This window comes from Mustela nivalis, assembly GCF_964662115.1.
Source record: "Mustela nivalis genome assembly, chromosome: 16".
Classification (NCBI taxonomy): domain Eukaryota; kingdom Metazoa; phylum Chordata; class Mammalia; order Carnivora; family Mustelidae; genus Mustela; species Mustela nivalis.
The window spans coordinates 26926031-26950902 of NC_139035.1; the positions used below are offsets into that span (position 1 = coordinate 26926031).

A 24872-nucleotide genomic window follows, 5' to 3' on the forward strand; every position below is an offset into this window, starting at 1 on the left:
GGTTCCCAGCCTCTCAGAGGTGCCCCATAAGGAGTCACTGAAGGAAGGACTGACCAGACACCTGTCCTGATTAGAATTTCCTTTTCATTTCTTCCCTGTGACTCTGCTCCAGGCCAAACTGCTTACTCATTCCCCTGGGCTGTTCTCATGTCCCTTCACGCAGAGTCTAGAATTACAGCCACAGACCCTCAGACCAGCCATAAGCAGCAAGGTTACCCGTGAAGTTCTTTTCATTTAAGTGGGCTGGGGGCCCATGATTCTTTGGTGGTGAGGACTGGCCTTGGAGGTAAGGGAGGGGAAAAGAAAGCTCAAGGCTAGAATTAGTCCATTGTCATCTGGAGATAACCCACTGTTTCTTCGATTGTTTTATAGTATTTTACACTTTACAAAATGCATTAACTATATTGAGCTCTTTTAATCCTCACAGCATCATTAAGAGGAACTCATTAACTTCATTTCGGAGCTGAGGTTCAGTAACTCACCAAGGTTACACAGATCGGCTCAAGGCTCAAACCCAGGTCTTCTGGCTCTGGGATCATTATGACCAATCAACACCTTACACACAGACAGACTGAAGCCTCTTGGAAGAAAGAAAGAATGAATGACTTTCTTCCCAGAGAGATACTACAGAGGATGTAAAGATAAGTCATTTCTGGTTATACAGAAAATGAACGTAATGTTCCTCCTCCCCTCTCTCCTCCCACCTGCCCCCCATAACAACGACGAACCAATCAATTTGGTTGGCTCCTATTTTTGGTTTTGGAGGAAGAGACTAATTATCTTTCAAACAGTGTCAGCAATACTTGAGATCCAGCAAAGCGATGGGGTCTCCCAAAGAGCATTCCCAAGACCCAAAGTATGGCTCCTTTTGCAAAACAGTCTGTGGAAGTTCTAACTTTTAATGCATACCACCAAGGAGATATTTGATTGTTTCCTGGAAATGCTCACAATGTGAGACTCATAAATACTAATGAAACGGTATAGATTAGCAGAGCTCAGCGAGTAACCTGGGGGGCCTGAAAGAGAATTCTTAGATTAAAAAAATGTAAAGAATACCTTCCTAATTGAATTTTCCCCAGACTGGGCTCCCAGATGTTAATGAATGCTCTCCTTGGCTATATGGAGAGTAGACTCAGATGAGTACCTTCAGGAATCCAAAAGTGAATTATCGACTTAGCTTTCGCTTGAAAAGAAATCTATTTACTCAAAGGCTATTTTGGGGTGCCATGGGATAGACGAGTTTGAGACAAAGGTTGGGAGGGGTAGGAGGGCCTGGGACACTGAGTTAAACACATATTTCAAATGCATGCTTCTATTTCGGCCAACTAAGCAACCGGAGTTGAAATTTGCTTAGTATATTTGGCTTTTACAGAATGATCCCTCAATAGTAATAACTCTCCTGGAAGAGGCTCTATGTCCTCATCCCTCATCACTGAATCCTAACAACTGACACAGGGCGTGGCACATGTTAGGTGCTTAATAACTGTTAGTTAATGCATGAAGAGCTCTCTTACTACATTTTCCAGAGCTGTTCTCATCCCTGGTCTCTCTTCTTGAAGGGCATCCTCCTATTACAAAGCCCCCAGATAAACACACATCCTATGGAGGCCCTCTCTACCCTGGCCACAGCCTACAGTCCTCCTCTTTCCTACCCTGAGCCCCAGGCTCACAAGGCATCCTGCTCTCCTGCCATGTTCTAGAAGTTTCTCTGCCTAGAATCTGTGCCCATTCTTTTACCCATGTTTCTCTGCCAAGGTTCTGCTGCTCTTTCCAGGTCCTCTTCAGATGGCTTTGCCTTCATGAAAACTGCCTTGATATTCTCCAAGGGCTCAAAACCTTTCCTCTCTCTCCCTGGCCAGACCCAAAAGTGGGCCCCTGATACGTGTCTTCTCCCTGCGGGGACCGGTGTGGTATCTGGCAAGAAGAGTTTGTCCATGAATGTGGTGGTGGTAGTGTCTAATTGGAGTCATAGAAATGCAGTCCAAGGAGACTTTGGTCCTGGGAACGTATACGTGCAGATCAAATTAGGGAGAAGTATCCAGAGCATTCCCTCAACAGGGCAGGACCATCCCTCCAGATGGGCCAGAAAACTCTGGGGCCAAACGAGGACTGGAGTAAAAGCTAAGGTGATGGCAAAGCAAGAAGGAAAAGCCAGAGAGACGAGTGGGTGGGAAAGAGCAAGGCAGCGGAGTGGTCTTGATGGCGGGTTTGAGGATGTCCAAGGGTGTTTTCTCAACAAAGAGGCTGTGGGCTTGAAGGTGTGTGGGCAGATCCGTGGCCTGTGATGTTCCCAGGGCCTTCAAGGAGCTCGGCAGAGCCTTGGGCAAGGGGATGTGACTTCTCAGAACGCTCTTCTTTGTCGCATGTTGAGTTTAAGTTCAAGCAATCAGAGGCTTCCTATAAACCTCCACTTGAGCAGGCCTGGATGTTTATTGTGTGTCTCTTCGTGCCTTTGTGAAGTAGGTAACAATGCAAGTAAATCACTCTGCGGCCTTTTTCCACAATGCACTGGGATAAACATCGAAGTCAATCCAGGGCCACACATCGTAAGAGTCTCTAAATCCTGGGCTACTTGCCAAAACGGGTTAATTCCACACAAAGGAGTAGGCGGCTCAGAGCAACTCCTGTGAGAGGCTCACCCCTCGGGGACCTGGAATCAAGTTTTCCGGAATCTGTAAGGTCAGCTCTGCCAGGCACTCGCCGTGTGACCTGTGCCTTGCGGGCTCACCTATAAGATGAGGGAAATAACCGTACCTGCTTCATTAGGTTGTGATGAAATGAACGGAGTCAGTTGGTAAGAAGTGCCTAGAACGGTGACAGGCATCTCAGGGCCGTCCCATGGCGCTACTTCTTTTTCACGGACCAGATGGCACGGGAGTAGGTGCCAATGTATACAACTGAATAATTTGTATGAATAACGTCTTAAGGGTGTGAGTCCACATGCCAGCAGAGTAGGACTGAGTTCAGATGGACTTTGGAAGAACAGACGGGTACATGGGACACATATAGAGTGCTATCCAAGGAATCAGACGTCTGAGGACAACCCCCAAGGATAACCCCGTACCCAAGAGGGGCTACTCATCTGTGTCCCAGTGCAACACAACAGAAGGAAGCCTGGACTTCATGCTGACTGTGAACCCAGGTCCCCCAGCCCTTTTCTCCATAGACAATGCACCATCCTGTTGCGCTCTTTAAAAATATAAATCATATGGAAATGATTGGAAAAGTATCAATTAAAATACAAATATAAAGTAATATCATCGTCCCGAACTCTGGGTGTTCATTGCATCTCTCTGTGGCCTCAGACATGTCGTCTCCCCCACACTGGGCCTCAGATTCTTAATCTTTAAGTGAGAGTTTTGGTTGGGATGATCCGTACGGTCTCCAGCCTGAAAATTGATGAATCTTTGATCTTTGGGTGCCAGGCCATGTCTGTACCGGAAGGTGTCATGGATTTCCTTGAAACATGCTGCCCTCCCAAGTCTTTAGACGTGGGAACCTGTGGATTCCAGAAGCAAAGGAGCCTTTAAGACCTCATACTCAAGAGCTGAGGCCTGAGATAGATCTAGAGAGGTGACAGGGGTACCAGTAGAAGAAGGGTCCCTCTGTACAAGCAACCAGAACAGCTGTAAGTTGAGCTCAGGAGGGCAGCTGGGACCCCATCCCAGTTTCCAAACACCATAGCTGAGCAGCCCATAAAACTCCCTATCCACTGCAAAGAACAGGACCAGGCAGAGAAGGAGACTGGGGAATGTTTGGTTGAGGGCCAGAAAGCAGACATGAGTGTGATGAGAGAGAAGAAGATAGAAACAGAGAGAACCAGCGAAGGGTCTCCCACTGCAAAGCTCAGCGAGTCCTCCTTGGGCACAGGAGTGGGATGTAAGGAGGGAGGAGACGGAGCAGAGAAGAGAGCATGAAGGCAGGGGTGAGACAGGACAAGGGCCACTGGCCTCTTGGCCTGGGGGAGGTCCAAGCCCCTTATGACAGGCAGCAAGATTTAGACATTTCCCCTTGTGCTTAAGCTTTAGTAACTATTGAAAACGGCAAGTTGTATTCAGAGGAAGTCACACGCAGCTGTGAGGAGTGTGTGTTCAGCACCTAGCCGGTGAGCTGCAGGGAGAGGAGGTGAGAACTGCTCTGGGAGAGGCACTGACCCCTGCCCAGAACACGGACTCTGCACGTGGTTCATTTATCCAACAAATGCTGAGCACCCACCATGTGCCAGGCCTGGTAAACTACTAGTTCTTGTACACGAAGTCCTGTATAGTGTGTATATGAATTAGTTAGTAGTTAAATGCATGCATTTATTTTGTTTATTGGGTTTCAACACCACTTCCGTGAACTCTGGAAATCTCCAAGTCCCTCCCTTCTCCTATGCCTAAAAAATATGATGTTGTTAAAAATCATAGACCATTCCCGCTGCATTTCTCCTGAATTATGTGTTTTGCTCTCTTCAGCTGCTGATGTTGGTATGCCCAAACCCAAAGCTGGAAGAGGAATAAGTGACAAGTGGACAAGGCTGTCTCCTCTTGAGCCCAGGACTTGCTAGGGAGCTGAGAGCTTCTGCTGGCCCCAGTCTAGCCAAGCACCATGGAGAAAATCAGCTCCTTCTTCAACATCATTTGGGACACCATTTTGACCAAACACCAAGAGGGCCTCTTCAACACCATCTGCCTGGGCATCCTTCTGGGGCTGCCACTGCTAGTGGTCATCACATTCCTCTTCATCTGTTGTCATTGCTGCTGGAGCCGGTCAGGCAAGAATGGCCTACAGCCAGACCGAAACAAGGGGAAAAAGAGGAAGAAGAAGAAGAAGAAGGCTGAAGAAGACCTCTGGATCTCTGCACAGCCCAAGCTTCTCCAGATGGAAAAGAGGCCATCACTGCCTGTCTAGTTAGGCAGGAAGCAGAGGCGTCCCCCTCGGGAACCAAGCCACCTGCTAACTACTACAGGCTAGAGAGCCCTGATGTGAGGCGCTCATGTCCACAGAGGAACTAACCAAGGGACAAAGCTGAGGCTGAGTGCCCTCACGGAGGACAGCCCGGAAAGAACTCCAGACAATCCTTGTGTACTGTCAAGGCAGCTACGCATCTAATAGTAATGCTCATTGCCACCGACTCAGGCATGCCTTCCACCTGTCTCCAGCAAGCTCCAGATGCTAAAGCACAAAGAATGTCCAGACATTTTGACGTGTCTCTGAAATGCGCACACATGCACACACATACACACATGCACGCACATTCCGGCAACGGGTACCTGGGCTAATGTATTCTGTTCATCAAATGGTCATTGAATATCTACTTGGTGCAAGTACATTATCTTCTCTCCCGGAAATGTCTCATGGGAAGGCCCAGCCAGATTCTAGCACACGTGCACAATTATATAACCAGGAAGGTACCTCTGCACTGCCTACCCATCTACCACTCAGGTCAAAGCTCTGTGCTTTCCTGTTTTTGTCCCTACATAACCTTTTACTGGAAATCCCTATCTTCGGACATTCCAGCAACCTGGTACAGCTCCCATCCCTGTATATTGATACAGACACACCCAGTTCCCATGTTTCCCATCTGGGAGGCAAAGTTCAAAGTGAGAAGGATCTAAATTCATTGAAAGCTCCATCTTGCAACCCATGACAAGGTTCCCATTTCCTTGTTGGGCATCTGATGTTGTCTAAGACCTCTCTTTGAGATGCTACCCCCAGAACCACTCAGCAAGCTACCCTTCTCCAAGCACCAACAAACAGCTCTTGGTAGTGACTTCTAGAATGCTCTGGAAACCAGGCATACTCCATCCACTTCAGTGAACTCCAGCGGTGGACCGGGGCAGTGTCTTTTTTACAGATGGGGAAGGAATGCTCCACCTGAGTTAGGGATCTCCTGTGTAACCAAAGCAGGGAAGAAATTAAGACAATTTCTGGTGCAGTCTCCCAGAAGGCACACTGCAATCATGTTTGTAAGGTTGTAATGGATGCGTGGTGTGCTGCCGAAGGGATACGGAAGTTACAGAGTGTCACTGAAGGTAGAATGAAGCTGTGTAAAGGTTTATGCTTATTTATCTCGAAGCTCAGGCACGTGCCTTGCACACAGTAGGTACTTAGAACTGTCTGTGGTTGCTGTTGGATATGCAATGATGTTAAGGGTAAACGCATAATGCCTTACCAATTCCCCCAAGTGACCTTCTTTTCTGAGCCCACTAATTGCTGCAAAAAACAGGAGGTGGGCATTGAATGCTCCCCAGAGGCCGCCTACAGAACCAACGGCCAGGTTGACGTGGGTGCCCTGAGCCCCATGATGACAGGTAGACGAGGTCCACAGGGAGTAGCAGGCTGAGGTTGGGAGGCCGAGTTAATTCACTCATAGGACAAACTGGTTGGTATTTTGATTGTACTGTGACCATATTACAAAGACAGAGACTTCCCAAATTGGGAGCAGGTTGTGCTCTGAAAGGTCACTTGCAAATCTGCTGGGTAGCTCTCTTGAAATATTTCCCCATGAAGGCTGTTCTGGGTGACAGTAAAATTGCAATTTAATGAACAATGTTAGCTAAACTTCGATAGCTGTTCTGCAAGATTGGGTTCGTGGACAAATGTGTGCTCTTGGCTCCCTGGGGCTCCCCGGTGCTCACGTGCCCTCCAGATAGACTTCAGGCCAGAAGAGGGCAGGTGTCTGGTGGTGACCGTTGCACCAAGGTCTTCTAACAAGCGACCCTGTGAGTCATAATTCTGGCCCTCATGTGTTTTAGAACCAGTCACATCCACCTTCCAGCACCAAGGGGTCCCAAATGCCCTGACTTCTTAACCCCTTTGAGCAGAGAAAGAAGCACTCTCTACTTCTCTGTCCCCTTGTACATGGGCATCCTGTCAGGGAGCATCTAGCTGTCCCCTTCCCATCATCCCTCACCAAATGTCTGTACCTCCCCATGCCGGCCACTGCTCACTGGGAGCAGCTGCCCTTCCTGCCTCCAACTCTCAAGCCCCATAAGATGGATGAGTTGGGGGAGATGCAGCACTGATGGCCAAGGCTGTGTGTCAGATGTGATCTAGGAGAGAGGATCGCTCCGATGGGAGGACCACACAAGGAACATGGTTGCCATGGCAACTAGCTGCTAGTTTGAATTAAGACGGCAGTCGGTTGTCATTGCCATGACAAGGCCTCTGTCTCCAGGTGCAGTGCCCTGCTGTTTCCTAATCAAATGGATTTGAACTACCTCCAGGCGCGAAACACCCAGAAACCGTCCTCTGTTGCTTCCATAGCCTCGGACTCAGGAGACCCAGATGCTGCTGAACGAGGCTTAGGTTTTCTCCTCCCCAGCCTCTCCTGACAACCTCCACCAGGGACCCTCCAACAATGCCGGGGTACCCTAGGCCCCCAAACTTCTTTTGAATGCATGGGTCCATGCAAGGAACCGAAGGCAGTCATCGGAGCCATTCCCCATTCTTCCCGCCCATCTTCGTCTTTCTCTCCTGTGTTTTCTTCTTCTCTCATTCCTGCTTCTCCCAGCACCCCCATCCCAGGTCCAGCCCTTTCTTTATTCCTCCTCACATTTACTCCTTCTCCCCAGCCTCTTCCCCAGAGCTGCCACTGGCAGCCAGGGGCACCTTGGGACCAGAGCCTGCTTGGCCCATCTCGGAGACTTTAAGCTAATGGAGGCAAAAAGCATGATAAAGAAGAGGCTTCCTAAACCACCACGGGCTCGGGGATCGGAACAGCTCCAGTGAAACTTGGCCACCACCATCAGAGGTGGTCTTCTCCCCCACTGCTCAATGTATTTGCTTTTTTATTTCTTGGGGGGAAGGGATGGGGGGAGGGGAAAATGTAGGAAAAGGGTAGTCACCTTTTCAAGAAGAGTATAAATGGTCCAAGCTGTATAGTATTTGTCAGTATTTTTTTTTCTGGAAAATTCAAACACATGCAAAAGAAAAATTTATTTAAATAAAAGACTTTGAAAATAAAAAGCTATGCCTGGCATCCTTACCGTTGGCATCAGTTACTTTCTTGACATCAGATACTGCCCTCTCCCAGACATCACTCCGAAATGACAGAGGCAGCGACTCCCACTAGGACACAGAAGACCCTGCTGTCCCAGGATTCCTGACAAAGGACAAAGGACCAGGACTAGGCTCTCACCCCACTGCCTGCAGGGCAGACAATTGGAGACCAGGCACCTGAGAGGTGCCAACTGTGGGAAAAACACTGATGCTGCCTGGCAACTCTTAGCATTCCCTTCAATGAGGTCAATTAATGTCTTCTTAAAAGAGAGAGAGGAAAATAGCAAAAACTAAGTAAAAAATCAACCTCTAAGTTAAACCCAGTGTTGGGAAGGGGAGAGCTCCAAAGTGTCTATTGTAGCTGCTGAGGAGATAGTACATGCTGAAGTAGACACACAGATAGAGACATAGATACATACACACACACACACACACACACACACACACACACACGTAGCTAGCCAACCAGCCAGGAAGACACACACACACCTATGTATAAACACCCATTTCATTTTCAAGTAGACCACTCCTTTGCACTGGTGGTGAAACGGAATGCTCCAGAGTCCTCCCTCGATGATACCAAGCCAGCCATTAAGCAGAAGCCCTCCAGACCAGTGCTGTCCAGTAGAAGTAGAGAAGATGGGAATGTCCTCTATCTACACTGTCCAATATGGTAGCATTTGCCACTGTCCAATACGGTAGTTATTTAAATTAATTAAAATTAAATTAAATTAACCGTCTAGTAGGTGAGTTATAACCACCACAGTTCAAGCGCTCAATGGCTATGTGCGGCTGCCATCTGCTGATTGCTTGGTGGGGACGAGGGTGGCAGAGTCAAGCAGGCTGGTAAAACTCTGTTTACTGCATTTCAACGAAGGGTCTAGGAAGATGGGCCTACGGCACCGGCTCCCCCTTGCTTTCTTTCCCCCTGGGCAGGCTGACATTTCCGTAGAGGTAGTTGATTCCTGGGCTCCCTTCCTCATTGCCACACACCCACGGCAGCCCAAGGAGAGTCTTCATCCAGCCCTCTGTTCTTTCCTCCAGGACTTCCAAACTTTCCAGTACAGAGCAGAGACCGTTGTCCAGAAACCAGCAGGAAGCAGCTGCTACACACCTGAGGGGACACCAGGGCTAAAGGCCACCAGCCCCACCCGCCCAGGCTTAGCCCTGCCCACAGCGTTGGGCGTGTGGATCTGGACAAGGCTTTGAGCATTCTCAACTCACCAGAACCTCTGCGCTGGCCCCTTGTCCTTTGATTTTAGTATTTCTCCCCAAATTCAAAGTCACAGGATTACATTGACTAAGGAAAAAGAGTTCCTTCAATATAGCTGTCTGTCCCCATCATGGGTTCAAAGGGATGTTTTCAGAAACCTGTGATCCTTCACTGGGGAATGGCCATGCGTGCGTGTATCTAACTCCCTCTTTGAGATGACTTACTCTGTTAGCATTTTGGGTTCTTTAGCAGATGCCAGCAACACAGAGTGTTTCTGGAGAGGCTCACAGCCCAGGTGGGGAGACAGACAAGCTAATAGACCATTACAGCCCAATGTGGTCACTGCTTCCACATTAGGCTAGGACTCAGGACTAAGGGTGTCCTGAATCTGATGCTGACTCCACCGTCCCCTGGTTATGGAATTTAGGCCATGACTTAATCTCTGTAAATTCAGAGTTAATGATAGTCCTCTCTCAAAGGGACAGGGACAAAGCAGCAAATAAGATAAAGCGTATAAAGCGTTCGACATAGAGCTCTGTAAACGTCAGCGGTTGTAATTAAGGGTAGAAGGAAGATAATGAGAGAGTTGTATCCTTGAAGCCAAAGGAGAAGAAACTTTTAAGAAAAAAGGGAGTCCCTAGAGTCAAATGATACAGACAGATCAAAGGAGATAGGGGCGTTTTTCTACTCCTCTTGGAGTGATAGGGTCCCTAATTTCACCACACATTGCACAGTGTACAGTAATACAGAGACTCCCAGTTTGCAATATGTCATGGGTAGAGTACCCACTCACCCTGGTCTCGGCCCCTTCTGCCAGCAACCAAGCCACCCTGTGTGACAGTGCCCCCTGTGGCCAGATTGAGAAATACTTCGGGTCAACATTTTCCACTTCCTGTGGCGTTTCCCTTAGAACATCCTTCCAGCTCCACCACTGGGCTTCAAACTAAATGGGCTAAAGACTTCTGGGTTTTATGGGATGCTCACAGATCCATCAGGATCAAGACTGCCATGCTCCCCTGACAGATGAGGGATTTTCATAACCCTGAGTCTTAATTGTCCTTACATATTTTTAGTGAGGTATTTCTAGTGTTCATCATTGCCTCCAGGAAAATGTCCCTAACCATGCAAGTCTTCTGGATGGCAAAACCAGACCATGCTAGGCTCCGTGTGTTCCTGTCCCTCCGTGCTCGCCTCCCAGCCCATCCTCATTAGAAGCAGCCTTTGTGAGGCCTGAAAAGTAACTCTCTTACTCACCGCCTTATTTCCAATGACTAGAACGGAGCTTCGTGCATACCATATGCTAAATAATGTATTGATGGGGGGGGGAGAGAAGAGTAAAGGGATCACTGGGGTGTTTCTTACATGTGCAGATTCTGCATCCCTCTGCCCTTTGGATAGATTTACTAAGTCTATAGTGGGTCCAGACCACCTGCTCTTCTTAAAGTTTTTTTTTTTTTTTTTTAAGATTTTATTTATTTGTCAGAGAGAGAGCGCGAGCGAAAGTGAGCACAGGCAGACAGAGTGGAAGGCAGAGTCAGAGGGAGAAGCAGGCTCCCTGCGGAGCAAGGAGCCCGATGTGGGACTCAATCCCAGGACGCTGGGATCATGACCTGAGCCGAAGGCAGCTGCTTAACCAACTGAGCCACCCAGGCGTCCCAGACCACCTGCTCTTCTAACAAGCACTCTGGGTAATTGCCAGTGATCCCTGAGCCACACCTTGAGAAATATTATCTACTCATAAAACAATAGCAAAAAAAAAAAAAATCTTATGGTCAAATACATTTACAAAATACTACATAACTACATGACTTCCCCTCTTCACCCCATGGGATCTGTGGGTGCCTCATATGATCTGTCATGCCTCATACCAAATGTTCTAATGGGTACTATAGTAAAGAAACTAGCATAACTCTTTTTAACTCAGAGTTTTCCCAGCTTTTTTGGCCATGAAAACTCTTTTTGTAGCAGACCTGGATGGGGCAAGGGTCCCGAGGAACACTATTGGGGACACGCTGCCATGGAGAGCTCCTGTACTGCTCAATTCGTATCATCTCCCAGGAACCCGTGCCTGATTCTTTCTCACCCTGCCTTTTCTCTTCCTTCCATCTGTGATCTGTGAAGATCCCATTGTGGGCTATCCGTGGCACAGACATCTTAGAGCTGGCTAGAGGTACACCGTTATCAAAGAAGAGAGAAGATCCAAACGTTTTGATTGCAGTTACAAGCACTAAAATCGAAGCCCTCTTACCATTCCAGGGTGCTATGTGTTACATAAGAGTGTTTTCAGGATCTTATTTGATTCTTACAGGGAGAACATCAGGGACTGAGGTCATTCCTGTTTTATAAATGAAGAACATGAGGTCTAGAGAAGATGGCAACTCGCCCAGACCTGGAATGGGAACCCAAGTCTCCAGGATCCCATCCTAGTGCCCCTTCCATACACGCCAGGCACCGTGACCCAGGCTTGTCTGCGGATTTGGGCGCCTCAAAGACCCGTTGGCTTGCCGTACCTCCTTTGAGTTGGAAAACTTTGGAATCACTCAAGGGCTCGGTCCATAGGCCTTCAGAGTACTCAGATGTCTCCTTCAGGTGGTCCATAGCAAGCCTCACCCGCCTCCTTCTCTGGTCTAATTAAATGTAATTTTCTTCACTTACCCAAGTAAAGAACCATTGCCACCCCATTTTGCTTTCTTCCTTTATTTAAATTACAATACTGCGATACCATCGTTTTGTTTCTGTCATTAAACGTGCACTGCAATTTATCGGCATTATAGAATAAACAAGCATGTTTGGCTCAGGTCATGATCCCAGGGTCCTGGGATCGAGCCCCACATAGGGCTCTCTGCTCAGCGAGGAGCCTGCTCCCCATTCCCCCTACTGCCTCTTTGCCTGCTTGTCATCTCTGTCTGTCAAATAAATTTTTAAAAAAAAAGAATAAACAGGCATGTATGGGCTAACCTGGGAACCTAACTTTCTTATAGAACATTGGAAGTGGGATTCTACCCATTCCCCATTTTCCCCATAGAAACAACCAACAGAAAAAAAAAAAAAAAAAAAAAAGAAAAGAAACAACCAACAGAAGGACTTTGGGAAGTGGATACATTTATACATTAGGAGCTGCCTAAAATCTCTTCCGAGGGTGCCCCTTTCACCTCTCATCAGGCCAGGGGACCCATCTCCTGTCTCAGCACCAGCCCAGGAGTTCTGCTCGCGGATTAGAGTCCAGATTTCACTAGCCAATCTCTTCAAGGTATTTCCCAGTTTCCTGATGTGTGCATTAGTCCAGCAGCAACGCTACCTGCACCATCACCAAGAATGGGCTGGACGCTGGGCCGTCACCCCTAAGCTGATTCTCCAGACCATGTTACTCAGGAAGGAAGAAAAGTGAGGACCCCCAGAACGCCTCTTAATAGAGGATTGGAAAGTGGCCTTGAAGGGAGATGCTCCTAATGGGACAACACTGCCATCTCCTGGCCTGTGTGGATACAGCATGTCTACTTCGGGGGTGTGCCCTTTGTGAGCAGAAACTCCTTCCTGTTCCTCTTCACTGCCCTGGTGGACAGCTTAAGGGAATGATTTGGAAATTTTGGAAAATTTTGGAATGATTTGGACTTGCTCCAGCAAACGACTATGTTTTGCCAAGAGCTTTTCATTGCTTGTGCCTGTTTTCCCTCCTGCCTGGCTGTAGGTCCGTTCGCATGTCTCCCCCTCCGTGTCTCCTCTCTTCCCACACCACACCTGGTGCTTGTGCTTCCTGACCTCCCCGTGCTCACCATCCCTTGAGTCCTTCTTAGTGTTTCTCCCTGGCTCATTCGGCGTATTCTGGCTTTAATGATCCTCGAATCCCTACGAATTCTCAGTTGAAAAGCTCAGAGCTTGTGATGTCATGAGATAAACATAAACTCGGGGGCCGATTCCCAGAGGACCTGCTGTCAGAAACCACCAGCTCTACACCGCGCCGTGAAAGGAGCGCTCCCTTTACCACCCAGGCCCCTCAGCTCCTGCTGATCCCTCCTCCTCAAAATCTCTTTAATCAGTGCCTTCTCCCCTTTCCCACCATTTCTGCCACAGACCCAAGAGCCATGGTCTACCACAAGAGCCCTTAACCTGCTTGGGCATCCCCACCCTCTCCCCAAAACTCCCCTGAGCAGCTTCAATCATTCTCCATCCTGCCACCAGACGGAGATTTCCAAAAAGCAATCCTGACCACCAGCACGACTGCAGCATTCAACACCCATGAATGCCCTCTGCTGCCCAGCTCGTTCGTCCCAGCAGAGGTCCTCAGGGCCTGTGGCATGATGGTTTTGGAAACCCTGGAGGCACAGGGCTCAGCTGAGACCCCTTGAGAAGAGTCTCTGGAGGAGAAGCAGGTTCCATATACCAAAGCCGAGCCGATTCGGATGCACGGTGCGAGCAGAGAGCGGCCCCTGCCCACCTCTCCGGCATGGCTTCCCACTGAGCACTCCTCATCCCACCAAGAAACCACGTTCCTCCCTCCTGCACACCACCCTCCACGCTTTCCCATCCCTGCCATCACGTTCCCTTCCCCCGAGGTGCCCTGCCTCCCAGACAAAAGCAGACTCTTCTTCCAGACCTAATGCTGACCATCATGTCCATGATACTTGCTCGCAGGGTCAGTCCACACGCCTGCTGACTCTATCCCCCCGACGTACTCCTGCTGCCGTGGTTTGTGCCCTCAGCTGTCCGTCCACGCCGCATCCGAGGCTACTAGAAGCAGGGCCTGGGCTCTGTCTGTGATGGCCAGACCAGCCAGTATCTTGCGTGGAACAGAGAATGGCTCAGAAACTCCAGCAGTTGCTTGTAATGATTCTGACCTTGCTCTGCCCCCTGCCTGACTCGCAGCCCATCCTTCTGGGACAGCTGTTGTTCTCTCCAGTCTGTCCTCACAGGGACGGATTGCCCCTGCACCTTCAAACCCCTGGGGGCTCATAATCGGACTCTGAGGTGCCCCTTTGAAAAGCAGGTTTGTCCAGACTCCCAGCCCAAGGACCTCCACTCTGTGTGTGACCCCAGCATGGGGCTGCTAGAGCTGGTCCCCTTACAGTGAATCCGGCACAGATATTTAGGACTGGAATGTTCTCCTCAGTCAGATAAATACCCTTTAAAAATGAACTTCTCTCGACTTCCTTCTCTGCCCCGTGATGGAGAAGCTTCCAGAGCAGCTGTTTTCTCTGCCAGTCCCTTCAGTCAGCAGGACTCCTGCTGGCAAAAGGAAACAAGACTCTACTCGTTTCCACCAGTTCTTATATTGGCTCCCGGTGGAAAAACACTGTGGCAGGTGAATGCAGGGGTGGGCGGCTGGCCTCACAGGCAGCTCCGAAACAGAGACGAGCTCCTCCAGGAGCGCCCTCCAACAGGGCAGAACCCCAGCTCAGACCTACCAAGGCCCAAGGCCTAACGAAGGGACCCCATGATCTTTGCTTGACCCAGCACGGTTAGCAAGCATGTCAGGAGTCAGAAAGCATGTCTACCGCATGGACATGTCCACCGGCCCTGAGTCATTCTGGGCCTTGATCCACTTTGCAAAGAAGCCCTTCTTTTCTAAAAAGCCTGCCTTTGCCAGGCCGAGCGCCAAGCTCCCGACCCATCACGGTGAGGACCTTCCTGGGCCTACAGGGGACACGAGGACTCGGAACCGGGAAGCCGGGCCGAGGGACCTTCAAGAGGACAAGGAAATCAGTTCCGCCCCAGCCCCGACAAAGCTGGATCGGGACCCCAGTAATGTGGCAGGTCTCGGCAAACGTCTCCTCCTTGGAGAGACCTGCGCTGTCCCCCGCTCCAAGGCCAAACTCCACCTCCTAATCTGAGCTTATTTTTCTGCCAGAGCTAGGCTCTCTGGACTGGTACATTTATGTGTTGGTTTCTCTGTCTCCACCGACAGAACTGAAGCACAAGGACAGGAATGGCACACTGTCTGCAGTTCTTTAGCACTGGGACTCGGAGAGGGCCCCGGCCCCTCATAGGGCCCCATCAGCATTTGCTGGAATGAGTAGTGACTGAAGGCTTGAATGGCAGGACCCACTCTGTTCGGCTCGCTCGCCTCTGCGATGGCACCTCTATCCCCTCCTCTGCGATGGCACCTCTATCCCCCCCCCCCCCCCCCCCCAGGGCAGGGCACGCTGCCTGGGACAAAACAGGCAGACACAAACTCCTCTTGACCTCTTGTTTGGACCATCCTCACCAGACCCAGCAGTTACTGTGGTACAGGCCGCAGAAGGGTGCTGAAAACTCACCGCCGCGACGTGAGCCGTTTCGAGAGTATGGCTTGGCCTTCAGCCAGAGGTTAAAGCCTAGAGAAGCCCAGGCAGGAAAGGATTCCTGGTCCTGGAACGGTGCTGTGGGCTTTAGGGCACGTGCCTCTCTTCCCACTTCCTCACCTCTCCTGGTTCCAAACCCCACTGTTTGCTGTCATCCAAGTGTGCAACCACAGGCCGACCAAATTCCTCCGTAATGCACAAACTGTACCTCTGCGTGCACTTAGGTTAAATTTAGAATTTGAGTGCACACATGTGAGTTCAATAACACAGGCACATTTTTTAAAAATCAGGTGGTTTATTATTCTTTCTTTCTTTCTTAAGTAGGAATTTAAGTTACTTTAATAATGATCATGGACTTCGCTACAGAAGAACCTTCCAGAGTCACAGGAAAATAAGCCCAAAGGATCCAACTGGCCAAGTGCCCGTTCAAACAGTACGCCTCTGTCTCAGAGAAGCTGCAGAGCACCTAAGGGTCTGACCATGTGGGGGGCCAGGGAAAGGAGGGGAGGCTGAGGACCGGAGGACATGAAAGGGAGTCACAGAAGAGTCTTTGGGAGGAATCAATCATCAAAAGAATCCAATTATTTAAAGTTGAAATGAGTGAGAATTTATTCACAACATATGCAGATCTATGCAAGTGATTATGCAAATAGGTGGGAAGGGGGCCTTCGAGAAGAGCAGTAACACAGAAGCTTGGTTTCCAGCATGCTGGACGCTGGTCACAACTTAGCTGGATAGGAATCCATGTTGGTCCTTGTGGTCCCTTTTTTCTTCCTCCTAACATCTTTTAAATGGGGAAAGATTTACAGCTTTTTTCTCAAAACCCAGTGACGATGGGAGGTAACAAGCATCAGGCCACTTTAGCCCCTTGGCCATCAAAAAGAACCCCTCCTTGGTGCTTCTTTCCAAGAAAAGGGCTTCTAGTAGCGGAATATATATATATACCAATTTCCAGAGATTTCCAATTGGTGAAGTGCAAGTTGATTTTTTGTTTCCTTTTCCCCACTAATCCCATATATTTGTTCCTGAATATAGACTGAAAAACCTTGCAGTCTGGTGTTGTCTTTCTCATATGTTACCACTGGTTGACCTTCAGGCCCCCAGTATAGAAGGGCAAAATGCAGGTGACAGGGAAGTGACTTGTATGGTCTGAAGCTTGGTCACGTGCTTTGTTCTGAAGGTTATCCAGCCATCTGAGAAACCAGAGTCCAGGAGCATCCCCCGAACGTCCATGAACCAGTCACTTCTACCCACCCTGCCCCAAGCCTACACAGCCCCAATCCCAGGCCAGTCTTGCCTCGTGCGATGACGGCTCCCATAGGCCATCAGAACGTTCTCGAATTTTCTCCTAGTGTCCGCTTCTTTCTGCCCAGGACTTGCTCCCCACTGTAGCCATGAGGGCGGATTTTCAACTCAACATAAGGAATGGAGAATTCATGTCCTTTCCATGGCTCCCAGTTTACCCCCTACAAAAAAAAAAAAAAAAGCCAGCATCAAGAAGAGGCAACTTGGGAGGAAGGAGGGGTGGGTTATGCTGGAAGGAATGCCTCTTTCCCGGGAAAACCCTCCGTCCCTGCTTAGGGGAGAGAAAAAGCGAGACAAGTGGTCACTGGGGTCCTTGTAGAAGTAGGGCTGAAACTAGAGACATGCGCCCTCTGCTGGGCAGCTGAGGTCTGACAGGCTGATGACTTGGAAGGCCCCAACCCCGCCCCAACCCCACCCCACCCCAGTAGTTGGAAGGATGGGGTGTGAGCCCAGGGCAATGGGGGAGACCACGGCAGCAGCAAAGCCAATACATGGTCAACCTGGACAGCAACACGCCCATTATCTTTGCCTCACACTTTTCCTTCCAAAAAATTAAAGGCAAAAATAAACATATTAATTGGTCAATCGTGTAAAATAATTTTCAATTTAGACTGTTTAGATACTAGCTCTGGGGTAACAAATAGCCTGCTGGAAACTAAATTTCATTTTATGTCTTTTGACTGGTGAGCACAATAATATTTAATTCACTTAATAACCTTGCAACCTGGCCAATAAAGAGCCCAAGTGACCAATTTTATGTATTTTAATTTGTGAGGTAAATAATAAACAAGAAGCTTAAATGCCTTGCAGACTGTGAAAAGCACATTAACCAGATGAATGTCTTTTATTAGCAAATGCAGGAATGGTTTAGGGCATGCTGGCTGCTCATTTCAAATATTTGATCTCTGATCACAGGCTTCCCTGGGTCAGCCCACATGCTGCCACCATGATTCATGGGCCCACCCTCCTCAGCCTTCCTGGGGGAATATCTCTTCTTCCCTTTGAAGAATCTTCGCACAAGGATTGGGAGTCCCTGCTGCCTGGTCGGGGCCAAAGTAATCAAACTGTACCCGGACTTGAGATGCACTAATACTTACGGTAATACCAGTCACAAGGTGACTTCTGGGGAAAGCTGATTCCTAAAAGCTAGAATGGACCCAGGGTGGGAAATCAGAAACCCAAGCTGGGGAGGGGCTCGGGGAGGGGATGGATTCATGAGGAGCGGGAACAAGGATGCCATTTTCAAGGAGCAGACAGGAGCTGTCCGACAGCTGGCAAGGAGTCAAGAGGATGCCCACAGCTCACAGAGGTCTGAGAAATCAATGGGAGGAACTTTTCAGAGCAAGGAAGGGGAGAGAAGCCGTGGAGAACGCTCAGATGGAGTTTAGCATAACACTCTCAGTAGACTCTGAGTGGCTTTGGAGGAAGTGGATCCAGAGGTGAGTCTACTCAAAAGTGGAAAAGACTTTATTTTCCTGGTGATCAAAGAATTTGAGAAAAATAGCTCAGGTTTCACTGGGAAAACAACTAGAAAGAATTACGAAGTGTCTGTTATGAACGGAATGCTTGTGTCCCGCCCCCAATGCCCCAATGCCCAATGCATATGTTGAAGTTAGATGAGTTGAGTTAGTTATGTTGAGTTAGATGAACTCAGGGAGGTGGTGCCCCAAGATGGGATTAGTGCCCTTTTTTTTTTTTTTTTTTAGATTTTATTTATGTATTTACTGAGAAAGAGAGAGAATGAACAGGAGGAAGAGCATGGGGGTGGGGGGGAGAGAACATCAAGCAGATTCCATGCTGAGTGCACACGGGGCTCAATCTCACAACTCTGAGATACAACCCGTGCTGAAACCAAGAATCAGACGCCCAACCAACTGAGCCACGAAGGTGCCCTGGGCTTAATACCATTATAAGAAAAGGAAGAAAGACCAGAGCTCTCTCTCCACTATATGAAGACACAGTGAAAAGGCCGTCATCCTTAAGACAGAGAGCTTTCCCCAGGAACTGAATCTACTGATAACGTGATCTTGGACTTCCTAGCCTCCAAAACTCTGAGAAATAAATGTATGTTGTTCAAGTCACCCAGCCTACCGTATTTTGTTACTAAAACAGTGTCCATGTGTGAACCAGTACATAGAGACGTGCATAATCCACGTTATCTGTCTTTGTCCAGCAGCGGACAGCCTGAGTTCCCACCCACCTATACTAAGTAAGCATGCAGCCCCGGTGGGAATGCGGTGGGGTGGGGGAAGAGCTTCTGCAGATGGGCAGGGAAGGCCTTGACCTCAAGGCCATGAAGCCTGGAGAAGAAGCCCTCCTGTCCTGAGTGGAGGCATCAGAAGGAGAGGACCAAACCAGCCTGGAGAGTGTCCCTGGGAACGGAAAGCTTTGAGCAGAGCATGGGACAAAAAAGTTCCTCTGTCACTTACCTCACTGTGTTTGGTCTCCCCGTATCTGCCATTGGGGTTGGCCAAGTGGCAGTTCTTGTACCACCAGCCACCATGATGGGTCAGGGCACAGTTGCTGAGGGCGATATCATTGTCTCTGTCGAAAGTTGTAAACTTCCATCCATTGTGGTAAGTCAGAGCATCCCCTGCGGGAGAGGACACATGAGAGGTGAGCGTTGAAGTTTGGCCACTGAGATGATGATCGTGCTCTGGACTCAGCAGGACAATCTTTGGGCACGAAAATGCCAGGGATCCAGCCAGTACGTCACAGGGAGTCACTCCTCTCTCAAAACAGCCGAGAGGAGAACATGATACAAACAGATTCTCCTAACTGGCCTGTCTCTCCAAAAGCCTGAAAAACATTCTCACTTGGAGGCCCCGCAGTCATGTGAAGTAACCAAACATCCAAAACCAAACCCATCGGCTCTCCTCACAGCACCTGATACCCCTTCCGCAAGGTGACCCTCGCCTGTCTTCCATGTTGTTGCTCAACCAGCCTCCCAGGCACCCGAACTTGAACCCCCAACCACATCGGACAAAACCCCTTTGTCAAGGCCTTCCTCCTGCAGATCACTCACAGATGCCCTCACCCCAGCCTCCTCAGGATGCACTTACCTCAACCCAACAGCCTCCCCAGCCTTCCCTGAAGCCCACACACCCACTTTCAGACCCTCAGACTTAATGTCCCCTTTCCCACCACCTGGAGGGAGCTGCTCCTTCCCCCCTGGCTCTGCAGGCCTGGAACTCAGCTGCAGCTTCCCAGTCTGGGAGCCCGCTGTCCCCATGGGCACGCGCCCCTTGAGCAGTCCATGGATCTGCCCCCATGCTTCTGCCCCCAGCCTCCCTCTGCCCTCCTCGGTCCACATCCTAACCATTCCTCAGAGGCCAGCTGGACCCCACACCCGAGGAAGCACCAGCCTCCTTAACAATCCTCGCACACCCGCTGCTCACACACCAGCTCCTCGCACATGCACTCCTCGCACACACACCTGAGTTTCCGGAGACTTCTTGGCGCATAGGCTCGGTTTAGAGCTTCATGACATCTGTCTGGAAATTCACTCACATCATCTGACTTGTATCTCTTACTATTTCCCCACCATCCTTGTCATCTTCTCATCAGTCTGCTTTTTAATTCAGCTCATAAGAGGCGATAAGGGCCTGTATCAATCCCAAGCTAAATCAAGTCATGTTCCTACAGTAACACTCGGTTTTCATCAGGTCTCTGAGCCACGGACTCTCTTTACATAAGTACCCTCCTCTGATCCCCTCAGGGTAGCCTACGAGGTGGGGCAGCAGCTCTTAGTCCCAGGAGGAAATGGACTCACAGTTCTGGGGACTTGGCAAGGCCCCACAGTCCACAAAGAGCTGTTGGGGGAGGTCAGGACTCAAACCTCAGGCCTCAGATTCCAAGCCCAGGGTTCTTAGTTTGGCGGCTTCCTCCTTTCCGCAGGGACCTGTAGCTATGCTAACAAGAGCCAGCCCGCAGCAGCCACCACCCCTGAACTGGCGAGAAATGCGCATTCTCAGGCCCACCCCAGATCTACAGAACTGAAACCAGGAAGGTAGAGCCCATCTGCAGTCCGTGTTTTCATAAGCCCCTGGAGTGCAAGTTGACGTCAGAGACCTGCAGATTGTATGTAGTCTGCAACTTCATTTATTCAGGGACACCCCCCCACACACACCCTCCCCCATCCCCGCCAGGACTCAGCACCATGCCAGGCTCTGGGAACACAGACAAGGGGGCCTGCTCTCAAGGATGTCACTGGGGCTGGCAAGGGGCAGATCTCTGGGAAGAGTGAACAACACACCAGGAAAAGAGAAGGTCCCAGATTGTCCCTCTGGCTTGGCAGCTCAAAGAGTGGGTCCTGCCACCCCTTACCCAGCAAAAAGGGCTGGGGGAGCAGGGACAGGGCCGCAGAGGCCCCTCCTGCTAAGTCAGCTGAAGGGCTCTGCCCCCTTCACTTCCTCCAGGTGAGGAAAGGCATGCTGTCGCTCCCCCTCGCGCTCGCATCTCCTCTCCCCTTCAGCTTTCTGGCAGACAGTTAACTACAGCTTAAAATAACACACGATGGCTCCCTTGGTGACACTTTTAATGAGCACAGCTTACCTAGCTTGCATCTCAAGTTCCTAGAGCTGTTTTCAAAGAGTCTGTGCAAAGGCTATTTCTTAACGATTTGTTTGTGGTTCTCTGACCTTGGGCGCTGGGATCATGAAAAGTGAAGCAGGTTTCTGGCTAAGTGTGGCAGTTTATTCCACAGACAGATTTTCTCGCTTCCCGAAACTGAAAGCGTGCTGACATTCGGAGCACAGACAACGACTGTACCCATGAATCAAAAAATCACTTTTCTCTGGCTGTCAGGCCCCCCAGCCAAAACCATGTTCTGACTGATTAAGCTTATCTCCCTAAGTAAGACAGAGTAGAAAAGCCAGTGGTGGTCAGACCCTCTCCCATCTCTCAGGGTTTTCGGAGAACACCGGATGAGAAATAAGCACCCCTAACTTGTGCTACCCACTTGGGGTGGACAGCTGGCTCTCCTTGGGTGGTGGGTTGGCAGCAGGCTCAAAAAAGCCCAGGGTGGAGCCACTGAGTTGGTCATCTCCCATCTCATCTAACATAGCTCCACCATCACCTCCTGAGGCAGGAAGGAAGGCCAAGGCAGCTGGGCCACCTCAGACCCAAGGAAGCCACCCACAGCATATCCCCTTGGAGTCCCACAGGACCATGTGTCTGGACTCTCAACCCTGGAACCAAGAAAGGGCCAATAAAGAACAATGTGTGCCATTTTTGGCTTTCCCTTCTTGTCCACAGACCTAACAATTTTCCCCCTTCCTTTTAAGCACCAGTGTGCAAAAATCCATTTCAAAGCGAGGAAGGCACTTTTGCATAGAGCTGTTCTTCACAGTGGACCTCTGGCATCCCTGGCCCTAGCCCAGCAAACACCAGTGGAGTTCTTCAGTCTCATATCCAAGTGCTCCCAGGGTGTGGACGCGTCCCTGGGTGGGCATCACTGAGTATCCTGGAGGTGGGATGTGAGACCAGCTGCAAATGGTGGGTTAGCCCTTAGAAGTCACTCTGCACCACTCCAAAACATCTGTTTTCATGATAATTTCTCAGGAGATGACTAGCATCCTAAATGTAGCGCTCATTGGATGTCCTCCCTGCCCCACTCCAAGAGTCAGAACCAGAAACGAAATTTAGCCAGCACTGTCTTGCTGGAGTTTCCTTGTGGAGGAATCAGGGGCTCTCTGATGGGGACTTCAGTGAAAGCCGAAGCTGAGGGCCCAGCAGGACAGCGGGAGTGATGGCGATCCTTCTAGGTGTGTTTAATCCCCAGGCATGAACCCCCGATTCTAAGCAGAGCTCTAATCGGGGGGGAGCTGGTACGTGCAGAGAGACATCAAACCATTCACTTTCTCTTTGAACGCCACCTCCTCTAAACACGACCTCATCGTTTAGGACATGAGCAGCCAGAAGCTTCCTAAATTTCAAAACCCTCCTGGGGACCAATCAGCATGTATAAGGAAAGCTAAAATACCAGGAAGCCCACCATGCAATTTCAGAGTTTCCAAGTAGGAACGGAGGCACATCAGGGAGACCAGGTCGCTGGCTAAACGCCATGTGATCTGAAAGTCTCCCGAGGCTTCCTGTGGAAAAACACATCCACCACTGACCAGCACTTTGGGCCTGAACAATCTCAGAATGGGAAGTATCCCGTAATCACAGTTAAAATGCAAATAGAGTCCCTGGGAGGAGAATCCCATTAATTCGTGAATATATTGACTCCTTTTCACTCATTTTCCCATTAGCATCAGTTCGTTTCCTGGCTATTTTAAGACAAGCCTCAGAACAGGTATGTGCACATGAGAGAAGAGAGGAGAACAGGTAGCCCCAGAGGGTTCCCAGCCAGCAGGGAGGGAAGTCATTGGGCTTCGGGGAGAGATGCGGGATAGGGTGCCGTCTCTTGTCCCCATGTCACCAAGCTCATGCCTTCACTGACCCCAAGGCAAGATACCGGGTCTCAGGGACTATCCTTCCCAATAAAAATCATCTGTAGGACTGCATGGAGAGCTCTGGCTAGCAACATCCCGCTTCAAGCTCACCTGCTCTGCACCGGGTTCCATGCTAAGCACTGGGAAACAAGAGGAAGTGCAGAATCCATGTAATATTTTTAAAAACAATTAAATTATAAAACCTACAAGAAACTGCCTTAGCAGTTGGCCACTTTGGCTCGTGGCCCCAGATACTAAGAGGCATCTGTTCACAGTCCTCCACCACTAGGGGCTTCTAGAGTGGCCTGACTTCACGAGCACACCCCGTTTGCCTGGACTCTGCTCGGTCCTTGCTCACCATGGACGCCCCCAGGCCTGGGGACCCCTTCCCTGTTTCCCACCTAAGTCCCACCTTTCAGACCCAGCCCCAGACCACTGTCCGGTGGGGGACTTCCTTCAGTGATGCCTCGAGACTCAGTGCCCGCCTCTTCTCACACCCTGTAGCCCCTGTTCTCCTCACCACTTACGTGGCTCTTGGCAGAAGTTCTTTTCTGTTGTGACTTAGCTGCTTTCAGGACAGTCTCAGGGGAGAGACGACGGCCCATACAGCCCGCGGATCCGGCTGGTACCACATCCCTACGTAGTCACCCCCGAGTCAAAACCATGCAGGCTCAAACAGTGCACTTACTTGTTAGCATTTAAAAACTATAAATCCAGACGGAAGATAGGACATTAAAACAGTAACCACCCCGTCCCTCTGAAACGGAATATTCAATGATATCACCCCAGGGTTTCGGTCACATCGCTGGATGTGGTTCTCTTCCTTCACAACTGGACAGACATGCCACCAGCCCGAGGTGAGACAAACCTCTGCAGGGTTCATCCCCTCTCCCCCCACCACTCCCTGAACCGTGGCACGCGGCAGTCTGATCGGGAGACACACCGGGAGCCAGGGACCCCAGCCCGGGGGGAGAGGTGCGCTCCCACCTGCTGTGCCTCTGTATTTCCCAACGGAGAGCCGGTACCGCTCCTTGCTGGAGGCCACCTGGAAGGCATCGTACACGGCATAGGCAGACTCGTTGGCGGTCTGGAGGTCCACTCTCACCTCGTAGCGAGTAGGGGTGCCAGTGGTGAGATTGTGTAGCTTGTCGAGTCCTGAAAGCAAAGGAGGGGGTCCCAGTGACCGATCAGCCGGTGTGCGCTGGCACGCGCCTGCGAGCGTCTGCGACTGCCAGCACCGAGAATCACCGTGGCCTTTCCCTCCTCTGCTCACTCTGTCTCTGCTGGGGGGGCCTGTTTGCTCCTCCTGTTCTCTCTTCGGCACAGCTGTGTTTATGAGTGGGGAAAGCGTGTCCTCTGGGAAGGAGCCGTGGGGAGCAACCGGGTGGGGAACCTGCCCCCGACTCCTTGTCTCTAAAGCAGAAGCACTTCCCCCTCTCATCCCCGCATCTCGCCACGTGGACAAGGAGGTCAGCCACCACCCTGAGGTCTCTGAAGGAATTCCTGGCCGAGCTGACCATGACCATGACCTACCCTCTCAGACACAGAGTCTCCAGATTACGATCTCTTTAATTCTTCCTTTCCCTGTGGATGTTTGTGGCTGTTTCACTCCCCATGAGTATCTGCTGCACGTTCGAGCAGGAGGAGAAAAGA

At 50.2% G+C, this 24872-nt stretch overlaps 2 protein-coding genes across 4 annotated transcripts in view; one reads left to right on the forward strand and one right to left on the reverse strand.

Moving 5' to 3' along the window:
• KIAA0040 overlaps window positions 1-7953 on the forward strand; it is a 34679-nt gene extending 26726 nt beyond the window's left edge. For both annotated transcript variants that reach the window (XR_014304251.1, XM_082704450.1), the window contains one exon: window positions 4458-7953. Coding sequence is in view for 1 of the 2 variants with exons in the window: in XM_082704450.1 (XP_082560576.1) it covers window positions 4591-4893 (303 nt within the window). In the remaining variant the exon portion in view is untranslated. The remainder of the gene's footprint in view (window positions 1-4457) is intronic.
• An 8108-nt stretch (window positions 7954-16061) lies between these two features.
• TNN (tenascin N) overlaps window positions 16062-24872 on the reverse strand; it is a 51672-nt gene continuing 42861 nt past the window's right edge. For both annotated transcript variants that reach the window (XM_082704385.1, XM_082704384.1), the window contains 3 exons: window positions 24207-24374; window positions 19212-19375; window positions 16062-16943 (listed from right to left, as the gene is read on the reverse strand). In XM_082704385.1, coding sequence (XP_082560511.1) covers window positions 16803-16943; window positions 19212-19375; window positions 24207-24374 — 473 coding nt within the window. In that variant the 3' untranslated portion in view covers window positions 16062-16802. The remainder of the gene's footprint in view (window positions 16944-19211; window positions 19376-24206; window positions 24375-24872) is intronic.